At 41.6% G+C, this 15,398-nt stretch overlaps 1 protein-coding gene across 8 annotated transcripts in view; it reads right to left on the reverse strand.

Moving 5' to 3' along the window:
- Nucleotides 1–15,398, reverse strand: part of MECOM (MDS1 and EVI1 complex locus) — a 343,256-nt gene that overhangs the window by 18,347 nt on the left and 309,511 nt on the right. For 4 of the 8 annotated variants that reach the window (XM_062603153.1, XM_062603155.1, XM_062603157.1 and 1 more), the window contains 4 exons: nt 13,248–13,395; nt 12,046–12,202; nt 4,481–5,843; nt 2,430–2,517 (listed from right to left, as the gene is read on the reverse strand). In XM_062603153.1, coding sequence (XP_062459137.1) covers nt 2,430–2,517; nt 4,481–5,843; nt 12,046–12,202; nt 13,248–13,395 — 1,756 coding nt within the window. The remainder of the gene's footprint in view (nt 1–2,429; nt 2,518–4,480; nt 5,844–12,045; nt 12,203–13,247; nt 13,396–15,398) is intronic. The other 4 variants (XM_062603154.1, XM_062603156.1, XM_062603159.1 and 1 more) reach the window with 3 other exon arrangements.

The following is a 15,398-nucleotide window of genomic DNA, read 5'->3' on the forward strand; positions in this document are numbered from 1 at the left end:
TAATTTTGCAGTTTAATCCTGCCAGCAGAAAATGAAAACTTGCAGTACACTCCACACCTGTGCTTTTACAGGGGTGAACAGGACTGTGAAGGAAAAACAGCTTTTCTGCAAGCTGTTCCCCAGTTCTCTATAAATACCAAGCCAAATTCTGCCTTTCCAAACAAGAGATTCCTTTCTATTAAAGTCTGCGAGAAAGAAGATTTTGGCATTACCTTTTTGACAGGATGTGATGGTGGTTTAGTTTTCTTTTATAATGTATTAAGAGCATATATTTAGACTCGTGACCTTTGTATCCATGCATCTCACACCAAGTCAAAGACATCTCTAGCAGCTAGGCAGGTGATAAAATGAAAGACAGTCTTTACCATAGAATTTTTTTTTCTATTGCACAACGAGAAATGTGGAGAAATGGGTTCAGCCACATAGGTGTAAGACCAGCCCTCCCTCCTGCCAGAGGGTGCTGGCTCTGCCCCACCTCAGCTGGCACTGCAGGAGGGAGGTGGCATCTGTCACCTCCTGCGCATACTGAAAGACTTGGTGACCAAGCTGGGACCTTCCACAGGCACCAACAATAGATTTCACCAACTGCGAAATAATCATGAAGGGTGAAATCCCAGCATCCTGTCCGCTAATGGTAAAATGCCCAATGTCTCTATTTCACCTGCTCACTTACAGTATCCTCGCCTAACTCCTATTAACCCTCCTCCAGTTCCCTGTGTAACTCAGTCATATAATGCTACACAGAAGAGTATCCAGCTGTTTCCCCACTCACCATTCACCTCCTAAGGGTGCATTTTACCCAAGCAGCCTCCTTTCCCACTCACCAATCATGCTACCTACCATCATCATCAGACCGACCTGAGACAAAACTTTCAGAGCCCCCTGAATCCAACTTCACTAAACAAAAATCAGTTTACACCTCCTGAAAAGCTAGCTGTCACAAAGCAAAATAACACTATTTCTTCCATGAATACAGTACCTAAAATGCCTTCATTTTAATAATTTACTACTAATTTGCAGGCCCTTCACTGTTCTAATAGAATCACTCACCAGAAGAGGAACCAGCCTGGTTTTACACCAGGGAACACCAAGAGGATGTAGCTCCTGTCTGTGTATTTGTGCATTAGTACTATCTGCCATGAAATGGGAATTTTTACTTGCTGCTTTGCAACTTGGGCAAATAGGGTAACTCAGCAAGAGGTGCTGAGCTGCTGTTAAATCTTGTACATAAATTCTACTGATTTTAATACTTGCTAGATCTGTCACTTTCTTCAGACATTGGAACTGTAATGGGGGCGGGGGTGTCTGCAGTCTCTACTAATAGAGACTGCAATAGCATTATGTTTGTGCATCTTGCAACTATATATGCCATCAGCTACTCTTCCCAGTTCCTCAGAAGTCCCATGTTTCAGAATCTATTCCATACAGTACGTAACAACTGTTGACTTCATTAAAAAAAAAAAAAGCAAGTGATAGTAGATTATTGGAATGGCTTGTTCAGGAATTCAGAGGAAGCTGAACCAGAAACATCAGCTCCTGAGTGTGTGCTTAAAATGCAACATACATATGGGGTGTTCTTGTTAGGATGAAACAGCCAATACTCAGCAAGGGGTTCAAATCTGCAAATATAATTTTATTTTAGGCATAAAATTTAACACAAATATTTAGCAATATCTCCTTGAGCAAGGAAGAGGAAGCCAAAATAAGGGTTTGGTGCTGTTGAAGCAACATATAGTTTACATGGAAGTCCTCTTTTTGTATTCATATACACACTGCAGTTGTTACACGATTTTAGGGACACCATCCTAAATGTTTGGTTTTCAGCAAATAAGCAGCAAGATTATGACTATGAACAAGACAGCAGCCCTCTCAGATAGCATGTCTTCAGATGCGGAAGAGCAGGGATCCTACAAAGAAATTCCACACACTATTGCCCACAATGGCTACCAAAAAAAAAGATGAAGCATTTGCATTATGAGACTTAAAGGCACTGGGTAGAAGTTCTTATACCTTTTCTGGAATTCTTAAATATTGACCACTAGGATTTTCAGCTTTGTTGGCCCAACTTTGAATCTACATTGCCTCCTTGTAATCAATAGACTCCACCACAACAGGCCAGAGCATGGGAGAGCGCTGAAGAAGACACAGGTAGCTGCAAGTGTTGCTAGCTACACTATGGTTTGGAGGAACACAGTTCTAAACCATACATGTAGTTGGAATCTGGCTTCCTCTATAATCAAAACATGTTGTTTCATCTGCAAAACATCAAGAAGCTCAGAACAATGCTTACGCTTTTCCACCACAATGGTACAGCAAAAGCTATGTGTTTTAGGAAATCCAAAAATGACTAAGACTGCATTCATTTCTCAGCACCTGCTTTGAAGCATCAACAGGCTTGTTTACAACATCTAAATTCCCAAAATACTTACTTGTGGATGAAACAAGAAGCCCGGGGAAGGTCTCAAGTATTTCTCTTTCAAAGCTTCCAGTGGGTCTGTTAACTTTCTTTTTTCTACTCTGTAAATGTTAAAATTAGATTTGCGTGTGATGAATCAGTCTCAGATATTAATAATCATACAGCTACTCATGTTTAAAATAGTCAATTATGCATCAAGTGTTTTTTTTTCTGAGAGATAATGGTAAAATATAAAGAAGTATAGTCAACTCTTGATTGCCACATACAACTAACTCATTACCTCAGGTAGGGGATGTGAATTGCCAGTAAAGGAAGATTATACCATTTACAGAGGAAATAATCCCATTTCAAAAGACTGTTTAATAATTATAACAGGAACCAGTGACTAACTACTGAGCACTTTTATAAAGAAATAAGGCAACTCAGAGGAGAGGAATTCAAGGCAACAGGTACCCTTGAGCAATGGGCCCCTTGTCTGCCTATGCAAGACATCACAGTCACCATCCTGGAAACATCTCCTTCTGCATGACTGTGCACAAGCAGGGAAAGGCAGGCTTGTAGGAACACAATGAATACAATATGCCAGGAACAAAGACTGTGGTCAACTCGTGGGCATTTAGGCAGTGAAATACAGAGCAGATAATTCAGAAGCAGTGTGGAAATTTGAAGTTTTTGCTTTTTCTGTTACTGATGTGTATGGTTTAAGGGACAGATTCTGTTGTCCATACATAGCTGTAACTCACAGCAAAGGAAAAAGCCTCGGTAACAATTTGCCCTGTGCTACTGCCAGAATTTGTACAGATTTCATTAGTTTGTAATGCAGGACCATAAAACACGGATCATTATTTCCACTGCTTCAGGCACTTAAAATGAATATGACGCAAAGAAAACCTATGGTCTACTACAGATATCAATCTAGCATGAATAAAACCATCTCAGTAAATAGCATCATATCCGGTTTCTTCATAATGCATACCTTTATATGAAAGCTTTCCTCAAAAACTCTGCCCACAGCACTTCTTTTTCAGATAAAGTAATAAATTAACAGCATTTACATGGCAGCAATTTTTTGTAACAATTTTTAACAATAGGCTGTAAAATCAGTCATTTATATTACAGACAAATATTTTTATGGCTAATATTTCTCTAATTTAGATGAATGACTTTGGCTGGTTACAGATATATGAGCAGAATGGCGAAGGGCAAAGAATGGATGACGTACACAGGATGCAGGTGAAATCCAGATCCCAGTGAGACCATCTCAGCACTACTGGGGAACACTAAGAGGTCAGGATTTTACCACTTTTTTTTTAAAACCTCAGCACACAGAGAGTGTCTGCTTGTGCACCCTTTGAAGGAAACGATGAGGCTCCCATTGATTTCATAAAGTGGATCAGATTAACTAGCCCATTGGTTATGCTTTGTACACACAAGGATGCTGTATCTCCAATTATATTCACAACATGCCTGGAGAAATCAACCCATTGTTGAAATAATGGTAAAAAAGGGCAGAAATCACTCTCATTTCCACACTTTTTATACATCTAGGATAAATTTGTTTTTTTGCTGTACTCCTATTTAATTCAGGAGGAACTAGAAAGGTGATGTACAACCAGCACCCTGGTGAGATGCACTGCATGGGAAGGCAGAGGGCAGCCAAGGCAAGTGGGCAGCATTGAGGAAGAAAAGGAATTTGGGACAAACCAGTGATGTCAAATACACAATAAACATACAAATATTCAACACTGATGATAATTAGTTTATGGGTAAGGGAATATATTCATCTTCTGCATGTCAAGCTAATGACTCATGGCAACAAGGGCAGTCATGAAGACTTGCTAAATGTGGCATTACCAAACCCAGGGTTTGCTTTGAACAGCTCAGATTTGAGGTGGGTGCACAGGTCAGCAGGCAGCCTGGGCCACCTCATTTCTTGGTGGCAGGATGACGCCTCCAGGGACAGCGAAAGGGGAACAGGATCATTCTGCACCCATGAGCAGGTGGCCATGGCAAACCTAGCTGCCTGTACCAAAGGATGCTGAAAGGCAGCAGGTAGTGCATTACCTGTAAATGGGATCCATAAAGAATGGGGTCGGCCTGGCATGCTGCAAGGAGGACTCTGAAGCTTTCCTTTGCTCAAGGTCGCCTCCTTTCTTTTCTCCAAAGACGTGGTTTTTCCGAGGCTCAGCCTGTTTTGTGCTACTGGCTCGACTTCTGCTGCCCATGCTGAGATCTAGAGGCTGGTCCTGGCTGGCCACAGAGGGGGCTGTTGGCTTTGAGGGTATAGGAGTAAGTGGCTTCTCTTCCTTACGCTTTATGGTGAGGTCAAAGGGAGACTCAGAGCTTCCCTTTGGGATCTTCTTTATTTCACTGGGTGATTGGGGCTCCACTTTCAAGGGTAACGGTCTCAAGTCTCTATCAGGAAATGGATACATTGATTGAGAGAATGCTGGAAAAAATGGGAGGGGAAACATGGAAGGGTAAGGTAAGGCTCCGACTTTTTTGTCTTGCAGCCCCACAAGTCCTGTTGAACCAAAGTACTTTTCAGCAATAGAAGCAATAGCCTTTATAGAATCATTCACAGCTCCTGACACCGCAGTCTGCTCCTCTAAGGATGGTGAGAAAATGGAATGATTGCTGTGGTCTTTCTTATTATTTATTGAAGCCAGGCTCTGCAGAGAACTTACTTTGTCTTTGAACATTTTACCATTTTCTTTAAATTTCTCTTTCTCACTTTCAATGTCACTTTCCAGATCAGAGCCCGAGGTGGTTTCCAGGTCACTGCCACTGGGGGTACTGACATCATCAAGGTCAAGGTCACTACTCTCTGACTGGTCACTGAGTTTCTCATGTGGCCTCTCTTCAGAGGACCTCTCTGGTTGAAGCTCCACTGGCTTATTCTCCCCTACTGATGGTTGCTTATTTAGTGCCTTCAAAATATCCTGCGTAGCTGGCAGTATCTGAGGATTTGTCATGAGGGGACTTTGACTTTTGTTTGTCTGATCTGCGCTCGGTAGTCCTTTAACAGGAGAACTAGTAGGTAGCAAAGGTGGCCTGTGGTACAAGCCTGAAGGAAACAGACCAGGGAAGCTAAAAGAAAATCCAGGAGCTGTTGGAAAGGTAAGACCAGCAGGATGCCTATTGGCTCCAAAATAGTCAGCAAGGCCCGGATTTGCATGATTCATATTAACCATGGACGTTTTATCCATAGCTGGGGTTCCAGGAAGTGAAATGCCTTGGCCAAAAAATCCTCCTGCTGCAAAATGGTTCTTGCCCTCACAAAATCTCCTGTGTTTATTTAAGGAAGACGTAGTGCTGAACATTTGTCCACAGTCTTTGCACTTGATTTGGGTTCTGCAATCAGCATGCATGCGCTTATGACGACAAAGGTTTGAAAACTGAGTATAGGATTTATGGCAGACCTCACCTGTATGTAAACAACAACAACAACACATCTCAGGCTTTATGGTAATTACACCCACTCTCAAAATTTTGCAAACCCACCATTTTTTTACCCACCAAATGTCAATTAGGAAGCCGTAAGGAGAAGTCAGGGTGCACAAATGTAGAAAAAGCTACTGTACCCTTCCAAGGCAAGGCATCCAAGCAGACAAATGTCTAAAGACAGCACCAAAACCCACTCCAACAAACCAGAAAAGGTATGAAATCACTAAAAGACAAAGTTTCCTTATTTGGTCTTTGTATTGCACAGTGTTGCATATTTGGTAACGTTATTCCATCTTGCATTAGCATCCAGAGCCACGCCAAGACCCATAACTCAGTGCTGTAACACTGTATGAACCCACAGCGCTCTTGCATCAGTGAGCACTTGTGTCTTCAAATGACATCCATTTAGATCACTATTACCAAGTGGAAAGTTAGTCATTAAAATAAATAATTGGAGGACCAGACAGGAGATAGGTGGTCAGAGCTGACTCACAGAGCATTCAGTCTGCAAGACCATAAAGATACAAAAGAAGTGAAGGAGGAGACAACCAGACACTTTCAAGTGCGTAACCTTATTAACAAACAGTATTTTTTTTTTTCACTTACAATTAATAATTTAATCTCATGGAAGTCCAGGCTAGAATAACTCACATGTCCAAGGCACTTCTATTCGTAAAATTCATATAAGTCCCTACAGGTGCCTGGGGTGCTGTAACTCTAAATTCCACATTTCAATAATTTTACTAGTCTTAATGCTGCTTATTTGCCTCTTGCACATGAAAAAAACCCACTCTGTTTTGACAATTCATTTAAGAATGCAGCTGCATTTATTTGCATGTCTGATGCTCAAAACAGTTCAATGGATTTCCTTTCAAACTCCTCTGGGATGAGAATAGCTTCAGCCTCACAAAAGCAGCACTTGGAGAAAGCCTGAATCCACACATGTGAGAAGATCTACCTCAAGCTCATGGGCCTGATCTAACCTGCAACATTTGGCAGATCAGAGCATAGGTTCCAGAAACCATTTTTAGTAGCAGGATGCAGAAAGTTGTCCCGGTGATGACAAGCAAGACGCCATGAAGAGTGAATCATGTCGCTCAAATAAATGAGATTTTACAGGTCCCTAACTTTCTGGCTGATAAAGACCTTAGGGAGCAAATTGGGGCAACCACATTGTAAGTCTGTAAGTTAAAATGTGGCTTGGAAGAGGATAATGCTCAGCTCCCCAGTGCTCCCTTCTGGCATTCCTGGCATGAGAAGGGGCATCAGGCAAGTCCCAAGGCTGCGCTATTTCTTGTCTCTTCATTATGCTAAAATTTGTCCATACCTCTGCCCTACCTTCCTTCTAACAGTTTAAAAACATTATTGGTAAGCTGTGTTATCCCTCTGCAATAAATCTTTCCTTCCTTTTTTTTTTTTTTTTTTCCCAGCCAGGAAAAAGCATGTGGCCACTTTATTTTTATTTAATTTGTGTTATATCATAAGCTCTCATCTTTCACACATCAAAGCCACTCAACAATACACATTGTGTATTCTGAGGCCTTTTCAACAATCATTTTCATGATTCGAGACAGACTGACATAATTTACAATGGCTCTATTTTAAGCCTGCAAAGGAAACTGAATTGAATGTATCCCATCCTGCACTTTTGGTTCCCATGAACTGCAATCACGTCCTCTAGCTTCCACTCGCACCAGGGCCCACACTAACCTTCCTGCTCCTCTAAATCTCTGCCCTTGAGAAACCTGACCACTTGTTGTCATCTCTTAACTGTTTACCTCTTCAGCAGGCTGCTTCATGTCTCAGCAACAATGCTGCTATTGTTTGAGGCCTGATCCTGCCTGATCTACCCATTTTCCCTGTTCACGTCCCTTTGACATCCCTGGGACAATTCATGGGGTAAAGAGTGCAGAATTGGGCCCAAACACAGGAAATTTGCAATGCGGTAATTCAGGAAGAATGTTTGTTGCTGTGTATCAGTTACTGTTCCTGCTGGAAATCTTCATTCACAAGGAAAGACAATAAAGAAAAAAGATAAAAATAAAATTAAAAAGAAAGAAAATAGAGGGAATATAAAGAAAAAATAAAGACATGAAGGAAAAGAATAAAGAGAATAAAGAGAAAAAGAGAAGGGAAGGGAAGGGAAGGGAAGGGAAGGGAAGGGAAGGGAAGGGAAGGGAAGGGAAGGGAAGGGAAGGGAAGGGAAGGGAAGGGAAGGGAAGGGAAGGGAAGGGAAGGGAAGGGAAGGGAAGGGAAGGGAAGGGAAGGGAAGGGAAGGGAAGGGAAGGGAAGGGAAGGGAAGGGAAGGGAAGGGAAGGGAAGGGAAGGGAAAGGAGAAGAGAGAAGAGAGAAGAGAGAAGAGAGAAGAGAGAAGAGAGAAGAGAGAGAAAAGAGAAGAGAAGAGAAGAGAAGAAGAGAAGAGAAAGAGAAGAGAAAGAGAAGAGAAGAGAAGAGAAGAGAAGAGAAGAGAAGAGAAGAGAAGAGAAGAGAAGAGAAGAGAGAAGAGAAGAGAAAGAGAAAGAGAAGAGAAGAGAAGAGAAGAGAAGAGAAGAGGGAAGAGGGAAGAGAGAAGAGAGAAGAGAAGAGAAGAGAAGAGAAGAGAAGAGAAGAGAAGAGAAGAGAAGAGAAGAGAAGAGAAGAGAAGAGAAGAGAAGAGAAGAGAAGAGAAGAGAAGAGAAGAGAAGAGAAGAGAAGAGAAAGAGAAAGGATTATTCTAGTTCCTTGTAAATGCTTGATTTTCTCTGGATAAGTACTTTCTGTTTCCTTTTTTTTTTTTTTGAAAATGTTTTATTTGCCTATATAACACAGAACTATTTTTTAAATTTAATATAGAACTATTTGTCATTTGTTTGTTGCAGTTTTTTGCTATTTTCTCCTATTTTTAGCCCAATTGTAGGCGCAAGGTTTCTGCTCCCACAAATGAGAGTCACCTCCATACTTCACAGTACAGAATCAGGCCCCTTACCCTCACCATTGAGGTCTTACACAAAAATTGCCCCTGCTCCCATCAGGTTGATCACAGAAACCAAAATCAAAGTGACCAGAAGGGTGACTCAGAGTGACATATCCATGTTTGCACAAGCTTCATCATGGACATTATGGGTCAACTCCTTTCTTTATGTAAAGCAGGATAACTCTATCAATAAACACTGACAGAGTTATGCCTAACATATAAGCAGTAGAGCATCAACAATATATACTTTTGAAGAAAAAGAAAATCTCCAATGCATGCATTTACAAGGTTAGGCTAATATAGAATTCAAAACAAATCATGTTTTGTTAACTTTTGATCTTCTAACAGGTTGTGTGAAGACCTGCTTCTTATCCACATGACTGTATTAAATATGACACTTCACTCAAGTAGGCTAGACTGGCAAGCATGTGAAAAGGGGTGTAATGCCACAGATTTGGTCTTCTTAAAGTTTGGAAAGTTCTCCTTTAAAAAATATTGGTACATTATTAAATTATTATTCTCCATTAACATGCTCGAAAATCAACAGAACCAAGAAATATTTTACTCTGGAGAAAAGCAAAATACACACAATTGAAAGATATTCTTACAAACTAGTAAAAGAGATGTAAATTTATCATTTGACTAAATAGATTTTATCCTAATTTTAAAATTAAATCAAAACAATAATGGGGATACTGTTACAATATGTAAATATTTATTATTATAATCTCAATCAAACAGTTACCAATTGTACCAAAGACTAAGTTTTTGAGCATAAAAGTTATTTACAGTTATTTAATGAGGCGCTACTTGCTCAAGGTGCCTCTTGCACTTAACAAGTAGTCTATTCAACCCATGGGCTTTCAAGGCTGGCAAAGAAATTTTGGGCCCAGGCCTGAAGCCCTTACTCCCCAGAGTTGTCTTCTCTTGGGGACTGCTGCCTGAAGCCAGGACGTAACACGGCATCAGTGAAGCAGAGACTCCGTCTAAATCAATTGCACCACCTCAACCTCTGTGGATATTCCCAGGAGTCAGGACTCATCAGATAAATTTGTGCTATAAGATCTACCTTTTTTCCTTCACATGACTTATTTCCAAGTGAAGTTTTGCTTAGACTTTAGTAGATGCGGATGGTTATCAACTTTAATTGCTTCCACATATCTAAGCAACAGAAGCTGGGTTTGACTTCTCCTATTACACCTTATTACACCCTTTAAATCTCAATACCATACTTTTAAGTGACTAATTTCTAATGGAAGCTTCTTCTGTTGCAGGTTTTATTGATCTACAGACCCCAGGTTTAACACAAACTCCCAATCTGGCTCCCAAATTGCAAAAATTCATCTCATGCCTACTTACACTCTGTACCGCAATTCTCTCTAGACCCCAAATTAGCCAGCAATTAGTTTGCATATTTCCTGCTTATTAAAAAAATTACTGTACTATTTTGAATATGTTCAGCCTATTATGGCATGTGGTTTCTATTTGGAGAGGCTGGAGATTTTGTGAAGGCAGTGAGTAATTACCTTAGTGTTGGTGAGTTTTCACTCAATCTTGGGTGGTGTACTGTAATAAGAGACAGTTGCCATAAACAGACTGGTACAAGTAAATCATGGTGTGTGGCCTTCTGGTGGAAAACAGATATCTCCTTTAGGTGACCCTACCTCCCTCCCATCGCTCAGCAAAGCCTACCAAACATGTGGCCTCCAAACCCTTTTGTTCTGCAATTACATGGCTGTTACTCATAGGTTGCTCAATGGGTTTTCATCCCTCACACTGTACGTACGAATAATCTTGGTTGCTGGTTTGATTTATCAGAATAAATAGTTACAAAGAGCATTTGAGAGCTTATTTCATTTCTAAGAGGTGCCACTTACAGACTTTTATGTAGGGCACTGCAACAGGACCATTTGAAGTCTCCCTACCTAGCCAGAAGTTACTGTTCTCTAATAATTATAATATTTAAGTGTAATTACTTAAGCTGTAATCAGGTTTAAAAATTATTAGTGACATTTATTACTGGATCTAATTATACATTTCCTCATTGATGAAGCCCAAACTAAAGTTATTATCTAACCCAGTGTCAGGTATACAGATTTCACACAAATGAGTCTTTCAAGCCAATACTCCTCTTGAGGAATTATCTCATTGTGCAGCTGACACTTTGTTCAGGTGTGGTGTTGACATTTTGGTAAATTATTGGTGAGAGCAACAGAAGATGAAGTTTAACAGACAAGTACAGGAGGTGGTCACAACGTACCTTTCAAGCTATAGCAGGTGTCTGAAAAGACTGTGATGAAGATTAGCACTACCAAGAACAATATTCTTAAATATTTTCTGCCTCTGCTTCCTTGGTGAAAGGGAGAGAAAGCAACCTGCACCGTTACCTAGTAGGATCTGGCTCAGCAGTAAAACTAACCCGTGAAACTTTGAGGATCCAATTTACAGCCCAGTACAGAGTCAGGCCCACATACAAGGAAAGTTTTACAGCTGGAGCAGCTGTTGGCAAAGATCTAATAGCTCAACTTGATACTTAAATTTGGGGTGTGCACAGGAGCCTCAGGAGGGCGGCAAGCTCCTCTGACTGAAATCTACTGCCTCTAAGGTTTATTTTCCAACTCAAGCAAAAGTCATGGCATCTGCTGTGGAGACTCTGTAGCCCAAAAATTAACTCCAAAAGCAAAGCTGCCTTCCAGGAACTGCTGGCTTTTCCTAATTCACAGCATGTCCCAACTGTACTGGCAACCAGTGCCACCACCCTGCCACTGCCACCTCCTCCCTTGTGCCAGAACTAACCCTGCCCTGCACAGCAGGGCTGGATCCAGGACAGGGTGCAGCACTGGGACGACTGTTGCTGCAGAGGAGCAGGAGGCAGAACAGTCAGCTTGGCACAGTGCAAAGCAACAAGGCTGCAGCCACCAAGACTGGGATGGCTCCTTCTTGCTAAATCTCACTCCCCATTTGCTCTCTGCATCTGTGCATGGAAAAAGTAACCCAAGGACAGCAGGTACATTTATACAGCATACAGTGTCTGTCTGAAAAGGAAAACCGTATGAAAATAATGCTCTGCATTGGACTACAAATTACCCAGAACTCATATAATAACTCACAGACCCTGTGAAAACAGTGAGAAACTTGAAAGGAGCACAACACAACCTCCTGCTTCCAGATTACACTGCTTTATGACAAGAGACATAACTTAACCAAAGACGTTTAGTTGAAGACTTACATATAAAAGGTTTGACACTGCTGTGGATGTGTTTATGCTGTTTGAGGCCTGAAGAAGTGGCAAAGGTTTTACCACACTCTGGACAAGCGTGAGCACGAGCCCCAACATGCTGGGAACGAATATGCCTCTGAAGGTTGCTGGGGTCCGTGAAAACCTGCTAGGAAATGAGTACTGATTAACCAAGAAACTTGACTGCTGAAGAAGCCAGTTATTACAAGAGTCTTTTAAAATTCAAACCTTAGAGCTGTCTGGGAGTCTTTAAGATTAAAAACCTCACTAACCGACGTCAATGGGAGCTGTGCCTGCAGGATGGGGCCTCAGTTTCCCAGGATCAGCCAAGTATTTGGTGGATGTGTTAACTCCTTTGCAGCCACTGCAGCAGCTGCATTTGATCCTGCCATTAGAAACTGTGCTTTTGAGAGGTCAGGGACTTCACAGAAAATGAGCCAAAATGTGGCTGTTTGAAACCTCTAAGCATTACTGCAATAGAAATACTTCAAAGCAACAACTGAGTGTGTGACAGCAAGAAATCCTGTAGATGACACAGCCCTAGCACCCAGGGCTTGGCTGCATCTTACAACTGTCAGCTCAATATAGAATTCCCATTATTGCAGCAAATCTACTTGAAAACAAGGAAGTCCTCATGCAAAAGGCCCAAGCTCTGGGAATCTGATAAAAAGCAATACGGAGCACCACATCCTATATAAATGATCTATACAGCAAGCCTGGTGCTGGGAAGCGATAGAAATGCTCTAGAGATGAGATAGTTGTGCTCATCTTGTGCAGCTGGTACCCATTGCTATTTCTTATTTTGATACACTGCAACAGTGTCCTGAAGTTTCTGGCCCCAAGAGCTGGCACACAGCCTAGGGGATCCATCCGCCCTGCATTTCCCTAGGATTTCTTGCCTCTCAGTGATCTTCCTTACACCCCACCAGTCCTCACAAAGCACCAAGCCCTGAGCTCAGGGATGCTCCACAACCTGCATCAACACCCATTTCAAACTCCACAGCCATTTCCAAATCAAAAGGGGTAGAAAAATAACATATTTATAAAGTAGAATTGTAAAGCCCTGAGAAACTGTTTGGAGCACGGCAGAAGCTCTATGCCCTCCAGCATCCCGGCCCCAGGCATCCCCATTTCTATGCTCCCCTGCATCTAGCAGCACAAGAAGTGCCAGGCAGCCTACAAATTCACTGTACCTTGGCACAGTTTTCACACTCGTAGTGCTTCCCGCTGTCATGTGACATTTGGTGGCGTATCAAGTTGGACTTCCAGTTAAAAGCTTTGGGGCACTGGTCACACTTGTACTCCCTCTCCTCGCTGTGTGACAGCATGTGCTTCTCCAGGCTGCGGAAACAGGAACAGGGCTCAGTGCGGGTTTATCACTGGTTTACAGGAAGAGGAGACAGCAGAACACATAATTACAGAAAAAAAAAATAATTAAGAAAGCCCCAAAGGCCCAATCCTGATGGACCCAAGTCCTTTGATTACCAGGTTCACCCCAGCCAGGAAGAACATCCTACTCTGACCAGCATAACACATCCTCTCGTGTTTTGCCAGGCCACTTGCAAATGCTCCAGGAGAAGATGCTGACATTGCTCCCTAAGGAGATTATTTCATACACCTCTCAGTATTTCACTCTGGTAATTCTTCCCTGCAGTCTGAATTATTTCTACCTTATGACTTTCCCTATAAGCACACCCTGGATCCCACCACCTGACATAATTCCACTCCTTTAACAGGAGTCAATTTTTCTTACAACAGGAATAGATAAGGAGAAACTCCAATGGAGCAGGACAGGGTGAGCATAAAAAGCCTCTAAATATGGTACACTATGACAGAAGTTATATCTGATTATTATTTACTGTGTTCAATTGTTTAGCTAGTCATTTCTTAGTAGCTTATTCAGTCTATTAATAGGGTATTCAATCTCCACATAATTTCTGCTGCACATCTTTGAATTCATTTTTGTCTCTGAATTTTCTCAATTCCTGTTTTATTATTAATTCGTAGAAAATATATATTTCTAAACACCTGTATTGCTTGGTCACATACAGAGTCCTAACTCACACTATTACTTGAGGATCACTACATAATGTAAGAGTGGGTTCACAGAAAAAGCACTGCAAACTGTGATTTTTAGCCTGAGATGCCGAAGCACATCAATCTTTCCTCAAGTGAAGCTCCCACTGATCTCTGCTGAGTCAGTGGACAAAACCTGCTGGGTTTACAGTCTTATTTGGGTTGTGCAGCCCTGACAACAACTTCCATTCTCAACCACAGGCAATGGAAGTGCGTTCACCTTGTGGATGCTCTTTACTTCTAACCCCTTTCAGTCTTCTTCCTTTGGGGGAGAAAAATAATTCTGGCTTCTCCTCCTAATACTTCTGGAACAATTGACTCTCCATCATGCACTAGTAAACAATTTCACTGTAAGACCAGAGAGACTCTTGTCCCTAGCTCTGGCACCAGCTCACAGATGCCTGCCATGGCTACGTGGTCTGCCATCAGCACTGGGCTGTCCTGGCCCCTCAGATCTCCATCTTCCTGCTCAGCTCTTTCTCCATTTAATTACGCATACCCTCAAGCATGTCTCATTCAGGACTTTTGTTTTATATAATCTGGATATAGCATACTTTGGTACTTTTTTGCTGCAAACTGTCTTTGTGGTGTTATTAGCCTTTCAATAATTCAAGAGTTCGGAGAATGACTGCATTCTCTCTCATTTTTCACTCTTTCTTACAGTACTGCCCATCTATTTATGATGACTTGTTCTTTGTTTTCTGCCCTTTCTCTTCAATATTTAATATTTTAAGCTAAATTTACATTTCCTCAATGATTCCCATATGTTAGATATCGTCCTCTGGTTTGCAGGCAGAAAAGAACTTTAACACTGAAAAACTCACAACATGGAAAAATGCTACAGTTCAGGCTCCTGCCTCACCCACACTGCTGCAACCCTTTTGACTTTATCTACCTACATCAGCCCTCCCAAATCAATCACTCAGATTGAAAATTAGACACATGGAGCCACATGTGCTTAATATTAACATACTTCATACTGATTAATTTTAGGTGAAGAATAAGACCCTGTGCCTGTATAAATTCCAGCTCAATTTGGCTGACCTAGTATGCGGAGAGCAATGTTTGACACATCGTGTTTTATTTCGGTGTCATTAATTTTGCAGAAGTGTAAGCATCGGGTCATACAGTACACTGACCAAAGACACCTCACATGATGCTGAGTCACCTCTGCTCCATCAAGAGGACCTAAGGAGCACCTGTGTTTTGGGAGAGAGGGCTCTATCTTACAGAACCAGCACCTGAAGGATTCAGGAGTTGTCCAATGG

This window comes from Pezoporus occidentalis, unplaced genomic scaffold (genome assembly GCF_034315485.1).
Source record: "Pezoporus occidentalis ecotype Australia unplaced genomic scaffold, CSIRO_AGI_Poc_V1 ctg8, whole genome shotgun sequence".
Taxonomy (NCBI): domain Eukaryota; kingdom Metazoa; phylum Chordata; class Aves; order Psittaciformes; family Psittacidae; genus Pezoporus; species Pezoporus occidentalis.